The sequence below is a fragment of the Pagrus pagrus genome (assembly GCF_965226575.1).
Source record: "Pagrus pagrus genome assembly, chromosome: 14".
Lineage (NCBI taxonomy): Eukaryota > Metazoa > Chordata > Actinopteri > Spariformes > Sparidae > Pagrus > Pagrus pagrus.
This window is the reverse complement of record NC_140198.1, coordinates 15094932-15116799: the sequence shown is the minus strand read 5'-3', so window position 1 is coordinate 15116799 and position 21868 is coordinate 15094932. Positions and strand designations below refer to the sequence as shown.

Sequence of the window (21868 nt, the reverse complement as noted above, 5' to 3'; positions counted from 1 at the left end):
TGAAAGTATACTGGACAAAGAATGAGATGTGAAAAACTGATCTCTCTGTGTAGAGTTACATCAAGGAAAAGATTCTTTAAAGTAGACCATGAAAAATGTTTAAAAGCAAATGAAATTTAAATCCCACCCTTTCAAAAGAATCTTATAGGCAAGTTTGAATTGGAAAAAGTGTAATTAATCTTTAGAGATATTTGTTCATTCATGCTTTAGTTCAGTTCCTGATTTCCAGCTTTCACCATTCTACCTGCTCATCGTCTTTCACTTCGTCCCACAGGTAAACCCTTCCAATTTAGTGATTGTGAAGTGAGGTGGGTGTGGAAGACAGGAGAAAGGAAAACTGTGAGGATGTGATGAGACATGCTGTTTAATTAACCTCACTTACGAACCTTCATCAACAGAGCAGCTGTGTGCTGTTGAAAGAAAGTTTTTCACACATCTCTTTCAAAATGTGTGTGTGTGTGATATTGTAAGGTTTGACTCACACAGTAAATGGTGCATAATCCGAAAATAATTACGGTGGTTTTTAAAATGATATGGAACACACTGTGATCTATTAACAAGGCCGATCCTGGAAACGCTCCCCCCACAGTGATAAGTGAGGTGGGTAAGCACTGTGACCTTTGTGGTCCTTAATGTCAGACTGTTTTACCTCAGTGTGGTTTCCTCTGATTTCACTCTAACACAAAGGAGTGACTCAGACTCCCAGATGAACTGGTTTAGAGAATCTTCAGTGTCATTAATCTGAGACCTTCAGATTAGACAGATTAATTGGTATTTGTTCAGAAACAGAAATTTAAGTTTCTGGTTTGACTTGTTTAATTAGATTAGATTTGGATTAAAGTAGATTAGAAAATTGATAATGGTTGCTGATCTATATAAAAAAAAATCTTTTCCTAAGATGTTATTTATTGCTGTTTGGTGGCTGATTTGAATGAATAAAGATCCGAAACACATAAAGCAGCTTTAGTCAATATTTTTGTATTAACCCTTTGATACACAAGCTACAGAAACCCCTTCCAATGTGCAGCAATGGTCAGAAATGACCCGTATTCATTCATCTCATTCATTGTGTGTTTGTTTGTTATACATTTTGAAATCAAATGATTTCATAATTTTATATTCCAAGTACTCATTAAATATCCTGTATTGTTTTTGATTACGACAATATTTTATATTGTATTTTATTTTCATTTTTACACTGTCACTGTATGAACAAAAGTAGTTTCTTTTACTACATCAAGTTTATACACATTGGTCAAAAAGCTATTTAATGAATACATATAAGTAATAAAATATATGTATTTCAAATATATAGAAAGGAAACACGCAGCCATGCATTTTACCACAAGTTAATTGAGTAATTAATGCATTGCAAAGATAAAGCAAATAAAAACTCGGCTCACTTTTTACCCATGCTGTGCATCAAAGGGTTAACAGTTAACCACAAGACTACTTGTATGTGAAAGGCTTGCTTTTAGTTCACTGAGTATGATTACCTAACTGCAGTTCCCCACACCTCTACAAAGCCTTTTAGCATCTTTAAGCTTATTGTTTTGGTTGTCAGGCCTGTAGTCCTGCATAGTCATAAATATATCTCTATGTCAGCGCTGGAGAAACGTCTGGCTGCACCCACCATCACCTTGCTATAGGGGGAAAAACATTCTGGCTTGTTTGTATTTCTGTAAACCAATCACAACCCAGGATGCAACAACGGTGCCCTGCGAGCCCTGGCATTAATATGGCAAAATCACTACAAAAGAAAAGGCAACAAGTGCTAGTTTGCTTATGTTTCCACCGTTGGCGGGAAAATTAGGGTTACGGTAACCTTTAAATTTTAGCATGCAGCCTGCTTGTTGTTGTACCCCGCATAAACCTGGATTTTGAAAAAGCTAACACGCAATTAACTGCAGGGGAAGTGAATGCCAACTTAAATACTCGGCCTGTAGAAGGCTGACACCTACAGTCTGGCCTGCAGCTTCACTGTTTAAGTTATTCACTTTCACTTCTCTCATCATCATCAAACACTCTCAGCAGTCAGACAAAGTTGGCAACTAGCTGTTGAACATAGTGGAGTGTTTAGCAGCTAAGAGCCAGATATTTCCTCTAGTAGTTGATGGGTACCAAATACAGAAGCAGAGAGAGAATAAATATTGGACAGAAGTGTGAGTCCAAATGAATCCTTATTAAATTAATCCGTGTCTGCTGAAAATATAAATAGGCAACTGTTTGCTAACAAGTTTGTCATAACTTAACTGTAATTACAGTTCATTTACACTGCCTTCATGTGGCCAAAAGGTCCATTATTGTAGGTTTGACTCAAGCTGTCAGTGTATGAAAATCAGGTAATACAATCTCCAATTTAATGACCCATTTCAGAAGGTCAACTGACCTGAAGGGGACAAGAAAAAAGACATAAAGATTATGATGAGAGCCTTTTTTCAGTAATTAAATCTTAAAATCTTCTAACAATCCGCATAAATTAGAAACAACTATACCATTTACTTGGCTGTTTTTCAGCTCAATAAAAATATGATGATGATGGCCACTCAGCACTATTAAACCCAGAATCACCAGCATCAGATCACTTTATCACCTCCAACAATATTACTGTATGTACCTTGTGGCTGCATTTAGTTTAGTCTATCAACTGTTGTCACCCACTTATCATCACGTTTGATTGGTGGTTTATTACCTTTCAAAATGATTAAATCAAGACTACTTTAAACGTGCAATATGTAAGAATTGGCCTCCTGTCTAATTCTTACTCAAAACAAATGGAGGGCAGCATATTGGTGGTGTTATCGTTAACTTCTGCTAAATGTAGCTGCTGTTAGCTAGTTAGCTCAGTTTGTCGTGCAGCTAGCAGTCCCAAATGGGGGCTCAGAGTCTCAGGAGTGTCTGTGTTTACACCACTAACATAGAAATTTTGGATAGGTTAGCTGGTTAGCATGCTAGATATCTCTGCAACAGACCATGTAGGCATAATAACGTCAAAACTGTCATTCATATTCTGTTGATCATTTTAGTTAATTTTTCGTACATATTGCACCTTTAATGTTTTCCCTTTTACAGTCAGTGAAAGGCTCAAACTCTCAATAACACCTGTGAGATGGTGTGTGTGTTGGCTGACCTGCTTTACAGCTGTCAGCAGCTACGACACGGCGCGATCTACCTTTTTTTTTGTCCAATTATCACTTCAAGCTTGAGTGGTGTGATTGCCGTGACTGAATGCTGGGGGATTTTGAACTCATGCTGTGGAAGGTAATGTCCACTTGAATCAACGTCAGTGACCCATGATTGCTGGATTTAAAAAAGTAGCTTACTATTTATAAGAGCTTCAGTCTCATTAATGACTCAGAGGTGATAATTACATAAAAACTGTCGAAGCACTGGAATTTGTATGGGTATAACTTAATGGAAAGCTGAATATTCAAAATGTAATGTTTTTCACATCATGTTTACTTAGTCACGCAATCAGCCTCTTCATGAATTATTCCAATAACTTGATTGCAACCAAAGTGAACTGGAGTGAGATTGAGTTGTTTTCTTCCTTTGGAAAGCTACTTCTCAGCACCATGAATGACTGCCTTCATCCCCATCTATTTCTTTTGCTCTCTTTTCCTTTCTCAAGGACAACTGTCGGTTATTCACAAGTATGTGCCCTGGTCTCTAAGATACTGTGTGTGTGTGTGTGTGTGTGTGTGTGTGTGTGTGTGTGTGTGTGTGTATGTGTGTGTGTGTGTGTCTTCGCATGCTTGTGTGTGCCTGCCAAGTTTCATTTTCAATTTTGCTGTGTTTATCCAGCAGATTCTCTGCAATCTGTTGACAAAAAGCCGGCCGTGACAGCTAGGGCAAATGTGGCGGAATTGCTCAAGAGGCTGACAGAAAAAGTGAAACTGATGGCTGTCAACCCTGAACAACTCTTTATAAAGAGGACAGATCTATAGAGACACTATGGTTGAGTGCTGTACCGTGAATGAAAATGTCTCCTCTGACCTACCAGCTGAACTGCACCATATGTTACGTAGGTGTTCAATTTTCTCCATTATCACGCACCAAATGTTGAGTCCTGACGTAATCAAAATATTATTCTGCATGTTGAGGAAGTCTTTGGAGGTTTTGAACAACTGGCACACTTTGGCCTCTTGAAATGGTTGGTGAAATCATTTCACTCGTGACAGGATTTTCAACATACGGAGGTTTACTGAGGATGTGCAGGAGGCAGTGTTGCGGGAAAGAAGTCTTGGGGTGATGAAGACATTGATTAGCTTCACAGCTGTGAAATATACAGGTTGTGTCAGAGATAGGCAGCTTTCCTCAGCTCTGAGAGGCGATGTTTCCCCTTGTCACTGACGTCCTCGGAGGCAAGGAGGGTGCCAAGGTTGAGGACTATACAGGATGCGGTGTGTGTTATGAGCGGAGTGGGGGCAGGAGCAAGTTTATGATTTCAAATTTATCGCAGTCGTGTTTGAGGAAGATTACTTTCTCTTAAAGCAGGCAGTTGGGGAGGAATTAGGAGGTGTCAGACATAATGAATCTGGTGGCGAGGTGGAGCTCGATCCAGCAGTGATAAATTCAAATTTGTTTATGGAGATATATCATCGTCTGTCACTACAAATTTGACTGCGGACCAGGAGGAGGATGTGTCCCACGATGCCAAGAGCTGACTTAAATTAGAAGTAAATGCTAAGTTGTCAAAAGCAGCACTCCAGGCCAAAAGGACGATGACGTAAGTTTATCCGGCATCAGGACAGAGGGGGGCAACGTACATGCAGTGTAGGAGTCTTGAAGGTGTAACGTGTGAGATATGGTCAGAATTCAAAGGTAGTTACAAAAACATAGGGGGCAGCATAATCACCAGAATAGCCGATAACTACAGCTCATTATATTCTTAAATGTAGCTGTCTTTGACTGTTGCTAGCTATCGTTTGCAAGTTGAGTTAGTTAGCCGTGAGGGCCACTAGCTGCCCTATTAGCTGACTGGAACCTGTCTTTAGCAACCTCCCAGTTAACATAGCTGAACACCAGACTGGGACAGGACACAGCCTCCGAGACCGTTTGAAGACACAGTACGGAGGCGATTTACAGCGGCTCTCACCAGGACTTTGACTTCAGGGGTGAGAAGAGCGTGCATCAGCAGAGGAGCGAGAGAGTCGGAAATAAGCTGTGGGCAAAATTGGCGCTTATAGAGCCAGAACTTTGTCACATCTTATCCTGTAAATTAAGAAAAAGAAGAAGAATTTATTTCAGCCAAACCAGAGATGATGGGGGAAAACCAAACCAAGACTGTTTTAGTGACTTTTATGTCTTTTCTGTATGTTTTATTATGCATGAACAAGAAAATTAAGCTTGTCTTAACAGAATTCAGAAAGCATAAAAAATGTTGTTTTGTAAGGAAAATAGGCTTAACAATTAACCTTTACATTTTGAGTTTACTTTGCTTCAGACTTCAAAGATGTCTTGACACAACATCAAAACTGTTTCTTTACATTCTGTTGATAATGTTAGTTCATTTTTTCAATTTTTTCTTTTTACTAAAATTCTGGCAATATCACACACATTGCACCTTTAAGGTGAGAGTACAAAAACTTTCCCCCTTCAGTAGATGAATGTGAAAAAAGCTGTCTAGTGCCAAACTCTGCACAGTCAAGATTAAACACCCAAGTGTAGCAACAATAAAAAGCTAAATTTATGAACGGAGGAGCACGATGTTGTTTCAGAATAATTTGATTTCAAATTAATATGAGCAATAACACACTTGCTGTTATTTTACATGGTATTGTTATCTGATCGGCTTAAGAGATCGTGCCCTGGCTCAATGAGATCCCTATGACAACATCAGCAGACCAATTTTAAGTCAGGACTTTTGAAGAAAACCCTTTGGGCAACAGTGCAGAGACAATCCGTCCATCTAGAGGCTAAACTACAAGCGTACTACTCCACTCTCCCGGGGACCAGCTAGACACTAGAGCTGGTTCTTGGTTTCAGGATTTAACAGAAGAGCCAGTCTGGGCTGAGACCTGAAGGCTATGTGAGAGCAGGTGTAGACACATTTGCAGTATCAGCATGCAAATGTCCTTTTCTGTATTTACCTTAATGCCCTCTATCAGAGACCTCCAGGACAGACTTTGCCTCTTTGTCAGTGGCACAACATGCAGTGGTAACATGAAAGAAGTAGATGAAGCAGTGGGGTGAACAAGATGAAAATTAATTGGTCACTGAGGGAGCTAAAGGCCAGGAGACCACTGGCCTTTAGCTTACCCTCAGGGTAGCTGAGCCACAGAGCGGGACCAGCAGTCTCAGGTGGGGTGCATGTGAACCGCCACACTGTACCAATGTTGCAATTAGCCAAATGTCATGAGTCACAAATCAGCCGTTCAAGGCAATGTTACACATAATCATAGTGAAAAGGTTGTCCACCACATGTTGGGAAAGTTTCATGAAATGGTGCAGCTCATGCAGTATTGAGATCTAAAAGAAAAGGGTGACTGGTTGCTTTTCTTCTCCCCTTAAAGCAGACATAATGAATAAGTGCAGAGTGAGATACTACAGCAGTTCATAAAGCTTATACTGAATCTAATATGTGGCTCGTGTGCAGTATTCAAATGCTCAACAAAATAAAGTATAAGGAACGTAGTCAGGTGCCTGAGCCTCACACTGTTAAATATAACAATCTAATTTGCAATTCATAATGTGGGTCGTGTTTCAAAATATACAGTGGAGCTTTACAAGCTCTGTCATCACACTGTCTACGGTGAAAATGTATGATTCTGACATTTCTTATGTCTAAAATTGGCTCCTCAGTCGGACAGCTCATACAAATATGCTAATAATTTTTGCATGTTGTTATATCTTGAATAAATATGACTACTGTCAGAATTGTGTGAGGCTGATTCTGCTAATGCAAGCTGCAGCCTGTGTTTATTTACTTTCATCTAATTTCAAGTTCAACCAGATGAGAGGGTGGTTCACTCAGAGATTTTTCCTTTTTTGCATCCATCAAAAAGCCCCTCTCACAGGAAACACTGATGGATTTTGTTAGAATTACTTTCAATTTTAATATCCTCATCTGGCTAGTTTTGCGGTGGCAAATGCATCTGCAGAGTGACGAAAACCAAAACATTGGGTTTGATGTGGGTACTCACAATTTGTTGAGATGAAGTATGTGATTTTGTCAGTGTGTTTGTCATTAACCTGAAACGGCAGAGGGTTTGTCACAGGATCACGTGATTTTGCAAATTTCAACAGCCTCACAAGGTAAGTTTGTCATAGACTCTGCTGAATAGAGATCAACCCGTATTGTAACTATCCTCTGCTATGAGAAGGAAATAATAATAAAACATTTAACCTGAAAAATTCACAAAAAACTTTCTTTTGGCTTTACTAAAGGCAGAATGTTCAGCTCTCCTGCTCCTCACCCCAGGTCTTCAAGTTGAAAGAAACAACATGAATTTTACATTAAAGATGAAAAGATAACAGAAAAAACACGACTCTTAACACCCACTCATTCAGTGGGTTCCAACACCTTTCATCTTCAGCTTTAACTTTTAAACGAGGTGGAAAAGGAATAGATTGTTCACACTCACTTTATCACATTATTATCAGTTTACACCTGGTCAGAAGGACGGAGGATTTCAGTCATGGAATACAAGAGGTGTTTGAAAAATAATGGATCTTTATGTAGATGGACTTCTTTTGATCAATTATATTGGAGATATCAAACCACTACTTCAAATAGATGCAGTTAAAAGACTACAAGTCATCAAAATATGTTGTATTGTATTGTTTGCATAATAGTACTGAATCAACACTAGACAAATAAAGTGCTTACTTAATTTACCTAGTCCCTTTAAATTGACATTACGTAACTGTTCTTCCATAAACTAACAGCTTCAAAATCGTTTTGATGGTACAGTGTCTTGTAAAAGGGCGAATGGTGTCTCTGTCTCAGCGTTGCATTCATGTTTACTTCAAGATACAAGTTTTCAACACATAACATTGTTACAATTTTTTGTTTGTAGTTAGCACCTACACCTACCACATTACGTCTGACAAATTGTCACAGACCTGGGATTTGTATTTACAACGGTGATGTTTCACTCAAACTGCAGGGGGCGGCAAATTGCAGAAGGTGACAATTTTTACATAATGTTGCTTTAAATGCTAAACTGTGTTTGCTTGGGATGCATCGGTTATATAAGAGATTTTAAACAATGGAGGGAAATGTTTTATTTGTATCCTATTCCAAACCAGCAGTGCAAATTAAGTGTGTGTGTGTGTGTGCGTCTGTAATGTACATATTACTGTTGTACTGTTTCTGTATGTTTCATTAATGAGATGTTATAACATGAGGAAGTGGAAAAATAAGATTATTTCTTTTAAATATGAATCCAAAATAAAATGATTGAATTATGGTCCCAAATGCTTCCTGTAATCTTTTCTACTCATGCTTTCTGTAGATAAAAGGTTGCCACTACAAATAGTTTACCGTCTTTTGTAGCAATGTTCAAAGAAAGTGAAGCAGTTTGAGGCCAAATTGCTCCCTTGAGTGCTGGGGAAAAAAATAATAATCCCAGCAGTAAATAACGGTTACAGGAAACTGCTTTTTCATCCAATCAAAAACCACAACAGCCCATAAAGTGAGTGCACCATTCCAATGACGGTACTGGAACTCTGTGAATGCAGGTGGAGCCTCGTAATTGGCCTCTGTGGGCTCGGCTGGCTGTGTATTTCCGCTCTTCCATTAAATTTGCGTGTACTACAAGCCTGGCAAATTAGGAGCAGCTGACTCACGATTTGGTGGTGGGATTGTGTCGGGGGAGGGCGGTCTGGTCAAGGCAGCCAAATTGTGTCAAAGCGAGTATAGAATTGACTACACAATACCAATTCATCTGTCCCCGTAACACTTCTCGAGACCGAACCAGTTGGATTTAAAGCTTAAATGGTAGATTGCACATGATGCCCCCTGTCTGCACAGTATCAGCAGACCAGTCCTAATCCCTGTCTATCCGTCTCAGGATACAAATATTGACAGGGTGTCCCACACTGTGCATAACACCTTTTGCACCAGTGTTGTCCAGATCTGAGCTATAGGGGAGCTGTCGTCTGGCCAAAGATATCATAATGACTTTCACTCCTGGTTCATCTGGATGGAATTAAGTTGAATGTGAAACTTCATAGGGACATTGGACAACCTTTTTCTTAGAATTTTTAAGATTTCATGAACTGTCCCTGACAAACAGCGTGTCTGGGATGCACATCAAGAAAAAACATTTATAGGTGCTGGATAAAAGAACAGACTGACGGCAAAAGAGACAGAAGATCAACACTGTGTACCGACAGCTTTCAGCAGCTTTAACAGAGCAGCGTTTTTATCTGAAGAGATCTTCTTCAGGCATTGTAAAATAACCCTCAGAAAGTGGAACAAGCAAATATGGGCACAAACACATTGATCACTCAGGTGGTCGTGATCAACACGATTGAGAGTCAGTCTGCGCTCAGACTAGCAGAGCTACATGTGACTGTGATACTCCTATATAGAGGACAAAGCATGCCTGCCTGTATGGAAAGCCCAAAAAATAGACAAAAACATTAAGAAAGATATTGAACAAACACATTGATCTTTTTTGAAATGGTTAGGGTTAGGTTAAAGGCAGGCTTAGAGTCAATACAAAGAGGTAACAATCGACTCCAAGTGGCCTGAAACGTGCTCCTAAACACTTTCTGGAAGCACAATTTTGGCCCTGACACTCCCCTCTGATCCATCCCATTCACTTTGCAAGCCTGCCTCTAGGATAGGCCTACCAACCTACTCCAAATGACCCGAAACGCGCTCCTCTACACCTGCTGGAGGAACATTTGAAAAATTTCGCCCCTGACACTTAGTCAAATTTCCCCTCTGATCCATCCCATGCACTTTGCAAGCCTGCCTCTCACCTGCCAGAAACCCTAACCCCAGATGAAAAAAAATGTCACTACAGATAGGCAGCAACCGACTCCAAATGGCCCGAAACGCGCTCCTAAACACCTCCTGGTTGGAGGATTTTCGCCCTGACAATTTCACCTCTGATCCGTCACATTCACTTTAACCCAGCCTAAACTCTTTGAGTTTCTATGGTCATAGATTCCTCTGAATGATTCATAAATTTTGCCTTACATCTGACAGTTTTTGATTAGATGTATTATGTTCTTGTGTAGGTTATAATATCTTTTCTCATCTATTTTTAGCCTTTAAATAGACGCATGCTTTGTGTTATCCAGCCCTTCTCTAATTAGTCCAGTCTCACTGTAGATCGCAACCACCTGAGTGATGAATGTGTTTATGTCAATACTTTATATTACTTGACTCCATTTTCTAATGGTTGTTTGACAATGCCTGATGAAGATCTCTGCTTGATGGAAACATTGTTCTCTTAAATAAAATGTTCTGGGAGTTACACTGTGTTGATCTTCTGTCTTACTTCTGCCAGAAGCTGTCTTTAAGAAATAGAATCACACTGGATCAATAAAGTCAGAACAACCCAGGAAAAAATAATACATCATCATTGTGTTTTAAAATCACATGCATCTGGCTGCTTTCTAATACTTTTAACACTGATTTACTGAATCTCTGAAGTGTTTGAATAAGACGAAGATAACTGTCTAGGCACAGGTGACAACATGGATATTTTACCTACTGAAAAAGAATATTTTATTCCTTTAGCTATGTGTCTTTGTTGCTAAAACCAATTGCATATATCATTTAAAAAAGAAAAGATTGACATTTATAGAAAGAATGCTTAATTTAGAAACACTGTTGAAAATATAATGAGTGTATGAGTATGAGGTGAGTGTACAAGAGGGATTTCCAAATACCAAAATGGACTTTGGTGTGTAAATGTGAAGAATGTGTCAGACAGACTCATAGGCACGGTGAGGAGAAATGGTTTTCACATACACATTTTATTTTGCATCAAAGGATTGAAAAACGGCCCTACTGTATGTGGCTGTGTATTCCTGAGGGCAAACCAATCTGGCAGGTAAAGATTCTTCAAAGGGAGAGAGCCGTTACCGGAACAATGATCAGAACAAAACCATCCAAACAAGTGTAAAGACATGGCATCATGAATCTCATTGGCAGAAAATGCTAATTGGAAAGCTGGAAAATGTTTTTAAATGATCTTTAAATTTGGCAGTCGTTCTAGGTTATACATCTTCGTAAGGTGATAGTGCCAATCTCTAACCACTCAACAGTGTAATACATAAGAACAAATCTAGTATAATTTATTTGATGTTTAACATCATATATAGTTAAACTCTGCATCTCATTTGTCGTGAGGTGACATCAGGACATTTTGGCCTGTGGCTTCCACTGACATTTCCCTTTACTGTCATATTGCCCTTTCAATATTGCACTGTCATTATGTCACTGTATGTAATTGGAAAAAAATTACCAAAAACAATATATAGACATTTTTTATTAACATACTCTTTTTGGGAATGGCAGAGAAGTGACACATGCCTATTTTCCTTTGTCTTTGCTTTGGATATCACAACTGATGTGTTGCCTTGTTACCATAAAAGTGTTCTGGTAACGATCACTGAGAACCATCGCTAGTATAATGCATAATAGGATCCCCAGTAGAATGAAACACAGTTTGTTATATTGGCATATCATTCTCAAGTAATTAACTGTGTTTTTCTCCGTGTAACTCTCAATATATGAGTATTTGTCAAAACAATTACAGCACAGCCAAGTATATATCTTCTGTTTAGGTTCTGTTTAACATAGACGTCCCTCTTTGCCATTATTGATTCTCCTCCTCAGCTCAGCTGACAATGGGTTTGTGCTTATTTTTACCAAAACGCTCTGTGCAAAGTACAACAATACAGTAGCTTCATCAAAATAAGCTAACAGTTTGAGCATTAATGAAAAATGATTCACAGTAATAAATCACAAAAGAGACGACATTGGGTTTGGCTTGCATAGCAAAGCAAAAGAAAGAGAAAAACATTAAAAAATATATTTACAAATTATGCAAGTCCTTTTTCTTTTTAATTAGTCATTTTGTTGTGATGTTCTTCTTCTTCTTCTTCTTCTTCTTCGTCTTCTTCTCCACAGTGTGAATCTTTGTACAGCGTGTGACAGAAAATAGAAGCGGACATATAACATACTGTTTACTCTTTTGAAGAGGGGGGATGAAAATAACACTGTGTGTGAGACTGGTGTCTGTGTCTGTACATGACATTTACAGCTCTGCATTTTTATCTCGCACTCTGCTTCTTTGTCTCCATTCTGTCTCCTCTCCGTCTTCCAGACATCATTCTGTGTCACTCGCAGAGAGAAAATCTCATAGCGCTTACAAACAAGGTGTCCTGGGACAGGCAGCAACTGCAGGGAATGATGCTTCACAAAGACTCTGGAAGAGAGACACAGCAACAACAACAATGTAAAATCTTGCTGATATTGAACACTTCATTCTCAATATCGCCATCTCAATTTCACAGTCACAGAGTGTATCTCAGTTTGGGTGCAAGCTTAAAATTGGAGGGATTCCAACTTTCATTCTTATTAAAATAGTGGAGGATAATTCTTCTAAATCTACAATTATGTCAGAGTGACAGTTGAAATTGTGAAACATTTTAGGAGTTTTTCCTCTGTAAAGTATGCTAGTTTGGGGAAAATTAAACTGTATTAAACTCCCTTTTGTTATTTTTTGTCAAATCAAAAATCAGACTACAAATGGATATAAAGGATAAATAGACAGTTTCAGTTAAACCTGCATATTATATCTCTCTGCAGACAGATCGCATTGGATTGCATCCATCCTGTGTACTGTTACCGATACGTCCTCATGAGGATTGACACTTACAGTGTTCCCTTTTCTCTGTGCTGTTTGTGGAAGGATGCCCGTTGTGGGAGGGATCTGTGCCAGGTCTCTTGTGGGATCCCCTGGTCAGGGTGGCCCGGTTGGATGTTGTCGTGCCGCTCCAGGAAGCCATATGCTGCCGCTCCAGCGTCGACACAGTCACCATGCACTCCTCAGAGGGGTCTGAGGCTGCAGCTGCCCACGAGCTGTGCATGCGGGAACCCACACTGTGCAGGGACTTCATGACCGGTGTGTGGGCTGTGGAGTGGACGGTAGATGAGGGTGTTTGGCAAAGGATGCAAATGAGGCACCGTGATAGAGGCACTCCTCGTTGAGTTTACAGTAATCGAGGAGTCTCTGATAAATAATGTCTGAGGGTGTAAAAGACTTACCGTCTGTGTTGGTGTCTCTTCGTCTGGGCAGAGTCCCGACCTTGTCTGTCTGCGGTTTGAGGCCAGTCAGTGGTGCCATCTTGTGGCCAAGGCTATGTGTACCCTGTGCACCGTGGTCTGGTGTCCCAGAGCTGTCTGAGCGACAGTGCTGCGAGCTTTTACCTACAATGAACAACAAAGAGAGAGTTCATGAAGATAAACATTTTGTCAGGCTCACATAAAGTGGATTGCGACAGTGAAGTGTGGATATTTGTGTCAATAAAATTGAACTACTTCGTACTTACTACTTAATTTAAAGTCTTCGAGAACAGTGTTTCTAAAGGCCTTAAAACCACTTTTCTTCAAAACTTACAGCAGCGTTTGAATGTTTTATGTCAAACAGACCTCATGGAAATGTGTATTAAGAGACGTGCCATTCAAAGCATAAACCACAACTGCAATATGGAACCCCCTGTGGAAATACTGCCACCACACTGGGTCTGTTGAAGATATTTTCTCAAAGTTTCCCCTTGAACGCACTTCTGATACGACTCACAATATGTGACAGCTAAACATGAGACGATAAAATGTTTGCATTGCTAATTGTTTGTAAATATTTTTAGTCACACTGGCCTGTGTTTTGGCCTGGTTATCAGAAGTACTGAAAAACACATATTCTCAATGCACAAGTCAATCTCTTAACCTATCAAACAATGGAGTCTAAAAATGGTACACTTCTGTCCCTGTGGGAGAAGCCTTCAAGTGTCTCTCTAAAGAAATGCTTTCAGACAGAAACCCTATTTATAAATGCATCAAATCTTAAATGTAAGACGTGTGACTTCTCGCTACAGCGCTACTAAAGTTTGTAAAATATTCTATGTTATGGTTTTGATGTCTAGGCAAGAACGTCTTCAAATAACTTTCAACACACTGTCTGGATATCTCTTTGACAAAGAGAAGTGAAAAAAGGGTGCCCATGATTTAGACGAGGATATCGGAATATTCTGGGGCTGATCAAGGAGTTTTACTTCTCACTAATTAGGGTTTCTACAACACCTTTGAGTGTCAATCACCGTCCCTGCTGACTACATAAACATGTCCCTGATCTGCTATGTAATACCCTAAAAGACAACCACTAGATTACTAGCATGTGCAGGCTTGTGTGTGTGATTAAATAGGCTATTGTATGCCTTGTTCTTTGTTCTGTGCAGTGTGTCTGTAGGTGATAGTTCAGCCAGCCAACAGACTGTGTTTTGTGCCTCAGTGGCCCAAACCCTATTGGCAGCCAGAACGTAAATATTGGTCAATTGTGCAAAACCCTGGTTTGTGGTAAAAGATTGCATTTTTTTAACATTCAATGACAAACTTTTTTTTTTACACTATTTACTCCTAGAATATCTGTGCATGGGGACTAAACACATTCACAAGGGAAAGCTTGTAGTTATGGTAAAAAAACCAGAAGCCAACATTGTTGGTCAGAAACACACAATCGCTGCATTCACTACCCTGACCGCCACACGTTCCCTTTTATAACTCTATATATACAAACACACACACTTCTTCCTGCACTGACACCAAACATTGTCAAGAGAGTTAAATTGCCAACTGCAAAATCATCCAATATGAACAAAATTCCTAGGGGTACCAAGCTGAGTGGCTGCAGCCTCTTCAGCTACATGGGGGAGGCAAAAAAAGGATTGTGTCGGCACTTTTTTAATGTTCTGTCCACAGCTATTTTACACAAATGCATGACAAATTCTGATAAAACATACATTTATTTATTTATATTCTTACATCGGTATCTTTAGGGATATGTTTTGAACGCATGCTCCATTTGTTAGTGATAATCGGACGATAAAAGAATCCATTTTGGTGCACAGGGATCAATAAATATGTCCAAATCTGCATATTCTGTGGTGCAGTGAAGAATATTGTAAATACATCCTTAGATAAAAAGCTTTGTCCTTTTTAATAACAATGGAGCAAATTATGTGTAACATTTTTTATACATTTATGATCATATTCTATTGTTGAAATGTATTAGCGTATGCATTAGTGTATGTTAATAAGTAATGCGGGTCTTATAAATCCATGTGACATGCTTGTAATAAACATTAATAAGACTATATAAGTGTTAATAATAATAGCATAATAAACGTTCATGTTTATTGTTAGACTACAAGACATTATAAGCACTTGTAAGATACTTGTCAACAGTGTATAGATGCTGAATTTCTTATAATTGTTTGTTATAGCATTACAAACGCAACTGAGTTTAACTAACTCAATAAAATTCTTAAGTGCATAATAAAAGATTTATTAAGCTTAATAAGGCATTGTTATCGCTTGAGCTCCAGTGACTGCAAATGTCTGGTTAACTGCTAATAAATGTAAAACAGTATCACAGTAACAGTAAGAGTATTTAGTAATGTTAATAAAAAACATAAACGCTTAGGAAATGTAGTTAAGTGAGTTGAACTCAATAACTATTTTTATAATTCTATTATAAATAAGTATAAATATAACAAATAGGGCTTTGATTGATGTTCTTAAGCAGTTTATAAAGTGCAATAATGATATAATAACTTATAAATGTGTTAATTGTGCTATTATTAGCACTTAAGCATCTCATAAGGATTTATAAGGACCTTATAACCTATTATAACTATAACTAGCGCTTATTAAAAGGACCTTAATGTAAACCTTTACCAATATATTTAAACAGTAACATTTTCTATGAAGCCCATGTCTATAATGCATTATATTACATTATGAACATACTTATAAAACATTATAATGCACCTGCAGCACCGTGTAATCGTAGTTATACCCATATCTGTTATGCTTTTTATCTATCTACATTTATCTGCAGCTGCATTGTCCAAATTTCAAGCTATCTTGTGCAGCGGAAACGATGTGGTGATGCCTTTTCTACTGTCCATGACCTGTTAGTCTATTCGCATAAAAGCAATGATTTCAGTCAAATTACCACATGCAAAACATACCTGAGCCATCAAGGTTATCCACGCTGTGACCAGGTGTGTATTCAAAGCCACACAAATTCTTTGACACCACAGCGTATCTTTCCTCCTCCTCCTCCTCGTCTTCTTCAGAAAGGAGAGTGGCTCCCAAGTCAGAGCCCAGTGTACCAGACATGAAGTCCATCGGAGGGATGGGGGTGTTGGACACGTTTGGACTGCTCTTCATGTGCCTAATTAATTGTAGGGAAATACGGTATATTAATGAACAAAATACGTACGAAAAAGCAACGGAGGTCAGATAATGAGCAGGGAAAATACTGCAAAACAAGTTTTAGAATGCAGAATCAGTGTATATTCAGAAAGGTAGCAAAGCAGAGACTGTGAATGCCTGCAGTGATTTCACTGATTACTTTCTCAGCGCTGCTGTGTGTTGTGCTAACACAATGGAGTTGTAATTGGACTGGATAAAGGATATCTGGATGGGCAGGGCTGTCACCAACATGCCTGTTATCTCCCCCACAGCTGTCCTCCATGATGGCTCACATCCCGCCATAGAGGAGATGCATGCATAATTACCAACTCTATTTACTGATGTCAGAACAGCATGTTAAACTAAACCCAGTCATTACCCTCCAACACGTGTCGCCACTGACTTGTCAAGTTTTCCAATGCTCCATCAAAGGTGTAATCAATGGAGAGCTGTTTTTATCGCTTGCAAGAAACATAGACTGCAGGTTGGGGGGTGACACATGTAAATACCAGCATTATAAGATGCTCAAACATCGGTCATTGATATGCAAAACCCAAACTATCAACAGAATGAAATGAATAAAATTACAGGTATCTCTCCTACTCTGCCACGCAAATGTATTTGAACAAAATTGTGATGCATACACACAGTATGACCAGAAAAGACATCAAATTATAGAAGGAAGGTCTTAAAAACTAGTTAACTGGAGCTTTAAAGCAACATCAGGCAAGAATTGCTCATTTTTGCAATGTGACACCTCCACAGGGTCAGATTGCAATTCAGTGTTGGGGGTACAGTTAGCCTACTACATCCAGCAATGCATTACCACCCTATTACCAATGCACTACCACCATTTATTGATGTTTTATCCACACCACAAAATATGAATATAGGTATACTGCCATTACTTTGAGGACAACAACATAGGCCTACAATCATTATCCGCCCAGATTCATTATTAATCAGCTTGATCCTTTGTCTGCCTGCACATGGCTGTTTGTTTATTTAAAAGGTCTGGGCTATATACTTGTTATATATCATCATCACAATATTGAAATATAAGCAGACGATTTTAATCCACGGCATGTGAACGCATGAACAGAGAGAGAGAGAGAGAGAGAGAGAGAGAGAGAGAGAGAGAGAGAGAGAGAGAGAGAGAGAGAGCCTTAATTAGGCTATACAATATGACCGACTACTGGATTTGTAATGAAAAGCAATAAGCTTGAGCTTCTGTGCTTTGATTACCCGCTATGAAACAAAATTGCCCTCTTCCATTTCATAATGCATAGCTGTTATGTATCAGTAACGCATTGATCTCCACAGACAGAAATACTGTCAGGTAACTTAATACTTTCAAATGAAAGTAACTAGTTATATGTAATACCTAAAATTTTGGAAGTAACTCGCCCAACACTGTACACTAGTGTAAATATGGACAGCTATACATGTGCGTTTGCATGACATTATCTCTGATCAAAAAGTGAGTCTACAAATAGCTAGCAAACATAGAGCAAGAGCAAAAACACAAGACGCAGCAAGCCAGCTAGTAATAGCACAAAGCTAGTGGTGCAAACACCAACAATCCCCTGATGCTTCATGCTCCCAGTCTAGTCTGACCAGAGTCTGCTAGTTGCACGGCTAACTGAGCTAACTAGCTAACAGCAGGTACGGTAAACAGCAGTTAGTGGTTACTTTAACAACAAGTAGAGCTTACTGTCCATCAGGAAACTTCGTAAATCAGTGATTGTTGAGGCAGATCTGCTGGAAGATGTTTTCTCCATAAAATATCACTTTTTTCACTGATATAGTTGGTGGTGTGCTACAAAGTGCCATCAAGTGTAAGGCACTTCTCATCTGAGATTGAACCCATGTCGCATAGTGCATGAACACACGGTTGATTCACAAATTGGGAATCAACCGCTTGTTCAAGCCACCTCTTGAATTCCTACTCAACTTTAGCTGCCGTTAGCTAGTTAGCTTTGTTCGCCTGGCAGTAAGCAGTCTGGACTGGAAGCTCGAAGCGGTTTTATGAGAAAGGCCAGGCCGGGGCTAGCTGCTTAGCATGCTAACTTCAATAGAAATCTCTGTAACACAATACATAGATATCTTTGACATAACGTCAAAACTATTATTTCTTCATAACTTAAAAAATGTTGTTAATCTTTTAACTAAGATTCTTACATAATGCACCTTTAAGGGAAAAAGTTACATAATATTGCTTTAAAAGATCCTTACCATGCCTGCTTGGCCACCTCATATTGGTAAGCTCTGGTCAGCTCATCCAAGTGGGCTTGTAAAATGGATTGCATTTCCTCGTGGTGGGCAGAGCTAAGGGAGGAAGATGAGGGCTGTCCGAAGGGAGCTGCTGCCGGCGAGGAGGATCTACCTCTCAGGGGAGGAGTGGGACCCCTCTCCTCCTCCACCCCGTTGTCCAGATTCTGGTGGCGGTAGGTCTGGACAGACATAGGCGGGGCCCAACTGTTGCTGTCATATCTGGCATTTGGGCAAAATGATTCTGAATTAATCGTCACATTGCCTGACTGCATATTTAGATTGAAGACAACAGGATATATGTAAGGATCTAAAAATACAAAAAATGTTCTTATCACTTACAATTCTTACAATCACTTTATAATAAAGATAAGAAAAATCTACCAAACTGATCCTTGACTGATCTTACTCTAATCTAAATTGAATGTTGAGAATCCGTTTTTCTTCCACTGGCAATTTAATATTAGTCTGTTTTTTCTATATTAGGAAAGTAGGCAGCTGGAGGTCTATTGAAGCGTTATGTGAACTGAGGCTCTTGACCAAGCTCTTCGATGGAAAAACACACAAATACACAGAGTCTGGCCACAGGTGCAGGATATTGTGACCTCTGTGTTTCCATGTGTTTCTTCTCTCGACGTGTGCTTTTGTGTTTGTGTGCATCTCTTCCGGGGCCGAGATTGATGAGATATGAATGTATCTTACCCTCCTCCGTGGTTTTCCTGAGGGTAACGGTCAAGGTCAACCTCGGTACCAGGGAGAGGGTGCATGGGTGGTGGAGGCAGGGGCATGTTAGCCCAACATGTCCCATTTGATTTAGAGGCCTTTGTTCCACCCTTCACCTTCTTTTTCTTCCCAACCTTTGCACCTGGGGGTAGGCAAAGAGCGAGGGAAGTTAAGTCTTCTCTACACGATACTAAGAAATCCCTGTACGCTTTACACACAAACATTATTCTACACTGAATTTACACACACTGCCCTTAAAGCTATCTTCTATCTGTCTCTGCTATCTGAACGTTTTTAGAACCGTCTCCCACCCAGTGTTCATTATTTCTCCTTTTTGTGTGCTGACAGCGTATTAGGACTTTTTCTAAATGTTGACATTTCTTAAAGAGGCATCAAAACCTGCGGCAAACCACTTTAAGTTGCTTTCGTACAGCTTCCGCACTTGCTCTACTTTATCTCTGACATTTAGCTCTAGCACACAGCCTATTGTACGGACAGAAATGCCTCCATGACTTCACTAAATGTATATACGTTGCATAAATAACACTGAACACTGAGGGATTTTTCTGCCTCTGCTAATCAAGTTCACCCAAAGAAATGCGTCATGATTGTGTGACATTTCTGGGCTAGATAAGCTCTCAGGGTAGAATTGTGATGAAGACAGAAGAGTAATTAAGAACATTATCCTAAGGGTCCGTTTTCAGTGAATATGTAAATAAATTACCTCCTTTTTTATTTTGCTCTTATTTTCCAACCCCTTTGTAGTAATTTTCCTTCTACCTGAAATTTTATTTGGCAAAATGTTGCTTTAACTGGGCATTCAAGCACTGCTGCAGCCCACAGACACACACGATACGTACACGAGTGCAAACATCACACAAAAATACAAAAACAGAACTGAGCTCTATTTTCATCACGGCTCGTACCACTGCCAGGGCGTCTGTCAGTTAGCGAGTAGCCCAGGTTTGCTATCTCCTGCTGGGCTTGGAGAGACGCCTTCCAGCGGGGATCTGGCCGGTCCACAGCCAGCTCGTGGAAGCTGTTGGACTGGAGTATCTGAGTGGTGGCGTAGGGAGTGGGCTGACTGCCTCGCGCTGGGCTGCTGTAGCCTGCCTTCCCCATGAAGTCAATACTGCTGTAGATGGCACCATCAGACAGCATGGTGCCCGTCTTCTCCACCGCAGCGGACGGCAAAACATCTGAGATGAGAGAGGAGAGTGACGGAACGAGGGAGGGACAAGGGAGAAGGGATCATGGAGAGATGCGCTGGCACGAAGTTAACGATCTTTAAGGTCATTAACACTCCCTGCTGCTCTGGCACTCTGTATTAGTTAAATACAGGTCTCAAATGGACTTGATATAAATGAAAGTGATTATCTACAACCGTAATTAGCATGCAACACGCTGTGGGAGCCCGGTGGAGTGTTCACAAGAGGGATATTCAAACAGCGCTAACCTTCAGCTCTACTGTCTTGCACACATAAAGCCTGCAGCTCATCGGGGTTCCAATGGGCTGAGGGAACATGCAAACACACAAATACACAACACATACACATACTTGAACTATTTGTCTCATACAAACTTGAAAAAATACACAATGGCAGGGCATCAGAAAGAACGACAGGGAAAAAAAGTATATGCAAATACCACAACTTAAGCCAAATATCAGGCTTGTCAAATTACATTAGTAAAGCAAAGCCCTCAAAGGCTCTTTTAATTTGTGTGTGTGTGTTTGTGTGTGTGTGTGTGTGTTACGTCCTGTCACTGTGCTTCCCAATGAATGAGCATCAAAAGTGTCTGACCAGGCTACGCTAAAGCTTTATTTTCCATCACCCCAGCCTGTTTATGTTTCTTACCTCCCCGGCCAAAGTTGCTGCTGCCCTTCGGACTCCCTAAGCCGCCGTTAGCTGGGAGGCTCGTGGAGGGCCAGGAGTCAGCCAACCAGGGGAGGCCTGGGTCACCAGCTTTCAGCAGCCCTGGACGGCTGAGAGACAAAGAGAGGTGAGACAGAGAGCCGTTGACACGGTTAAACATCCAGCCTGCATCGTAACACTATCGCTCATTTTCTCCCTGCTGCATCAACAACAAATTGATGTGAAAACTCATTCAGCATATTCTCGCCCGTGGAGCAGCTCAGCGCACAGGCGACAATAAACAACAGAGAGACATAAAATGGCAAGTCTATAAATCAGACTTCTGCCTCCCCTTAACTCCACCACCCCTAACTCTCCCCGGAGATACAAGGCAGGCCTAAATACACACTAAATCCACTTTAGAGCCTTAGCACAACAGAAATTTACATTTTAAATTGAGAATCATGGACAGCCTCTGGCAGATCAGCTACCCTGGTGCACTGTCTCCATAGCAACAGAGACAGCAAAAGCCCATTAGGTGGTTTAGGAAAAGCTACCGTGTCATTTTGTC

At 40.0% G+C, this 21868-nt stretch overlaps 1 protein-coding gene across 3 annotated transcripts in view; it reads right to left on the bottom strand.

Moving 5' to 3' along the window:
- Positions 1-10924: 10924 nt before the first annotated feature.
- LOC311268913 (roundabout homolog 2-like) overlaps positions 10925-21868 on the bottom strand; it is an 88695-nt gene continuing 77751 nt past the window's right edge. For 2 of the 3 annotated variants that reach the window (XM_084372869.1, XM_084372870.1), the window contains 9 exons: positions 21301-21428; positions 20901-20957; positions 20371-20643; positions 19424-19586; positions 18686-18943; positions 16225-16430; positions 13241-13402; positions 12852-13106; positions 10925-12398 (listed from right to left, as the gene is read on the bottom strand). In XM_084372869.1, the coding sequence (XP_084228995.1) occupies positions 12397-12398; positions 12852-13106; positions 13241-13402; positions 16225-16430; positions 18686-18943; positions 19424-19586; positions 20371-20643; positions 20901-20957; positions 21301-21428 (1504 nt within the window). In that variant the 3' untranslated portion in view covers positions 10925-12396. The remainder of the gene's footprint in view (positions 12399-12851; positions 13107-13240; positions 13403-16224; positions 16431-18685; positions 18944-19423; positions 19587-20370; positions 20644-20900; positions 20958-21300; positions 21429-21868) is intronic. The other variant, XM_084372871.1, reaches the window with a different exon arrangement.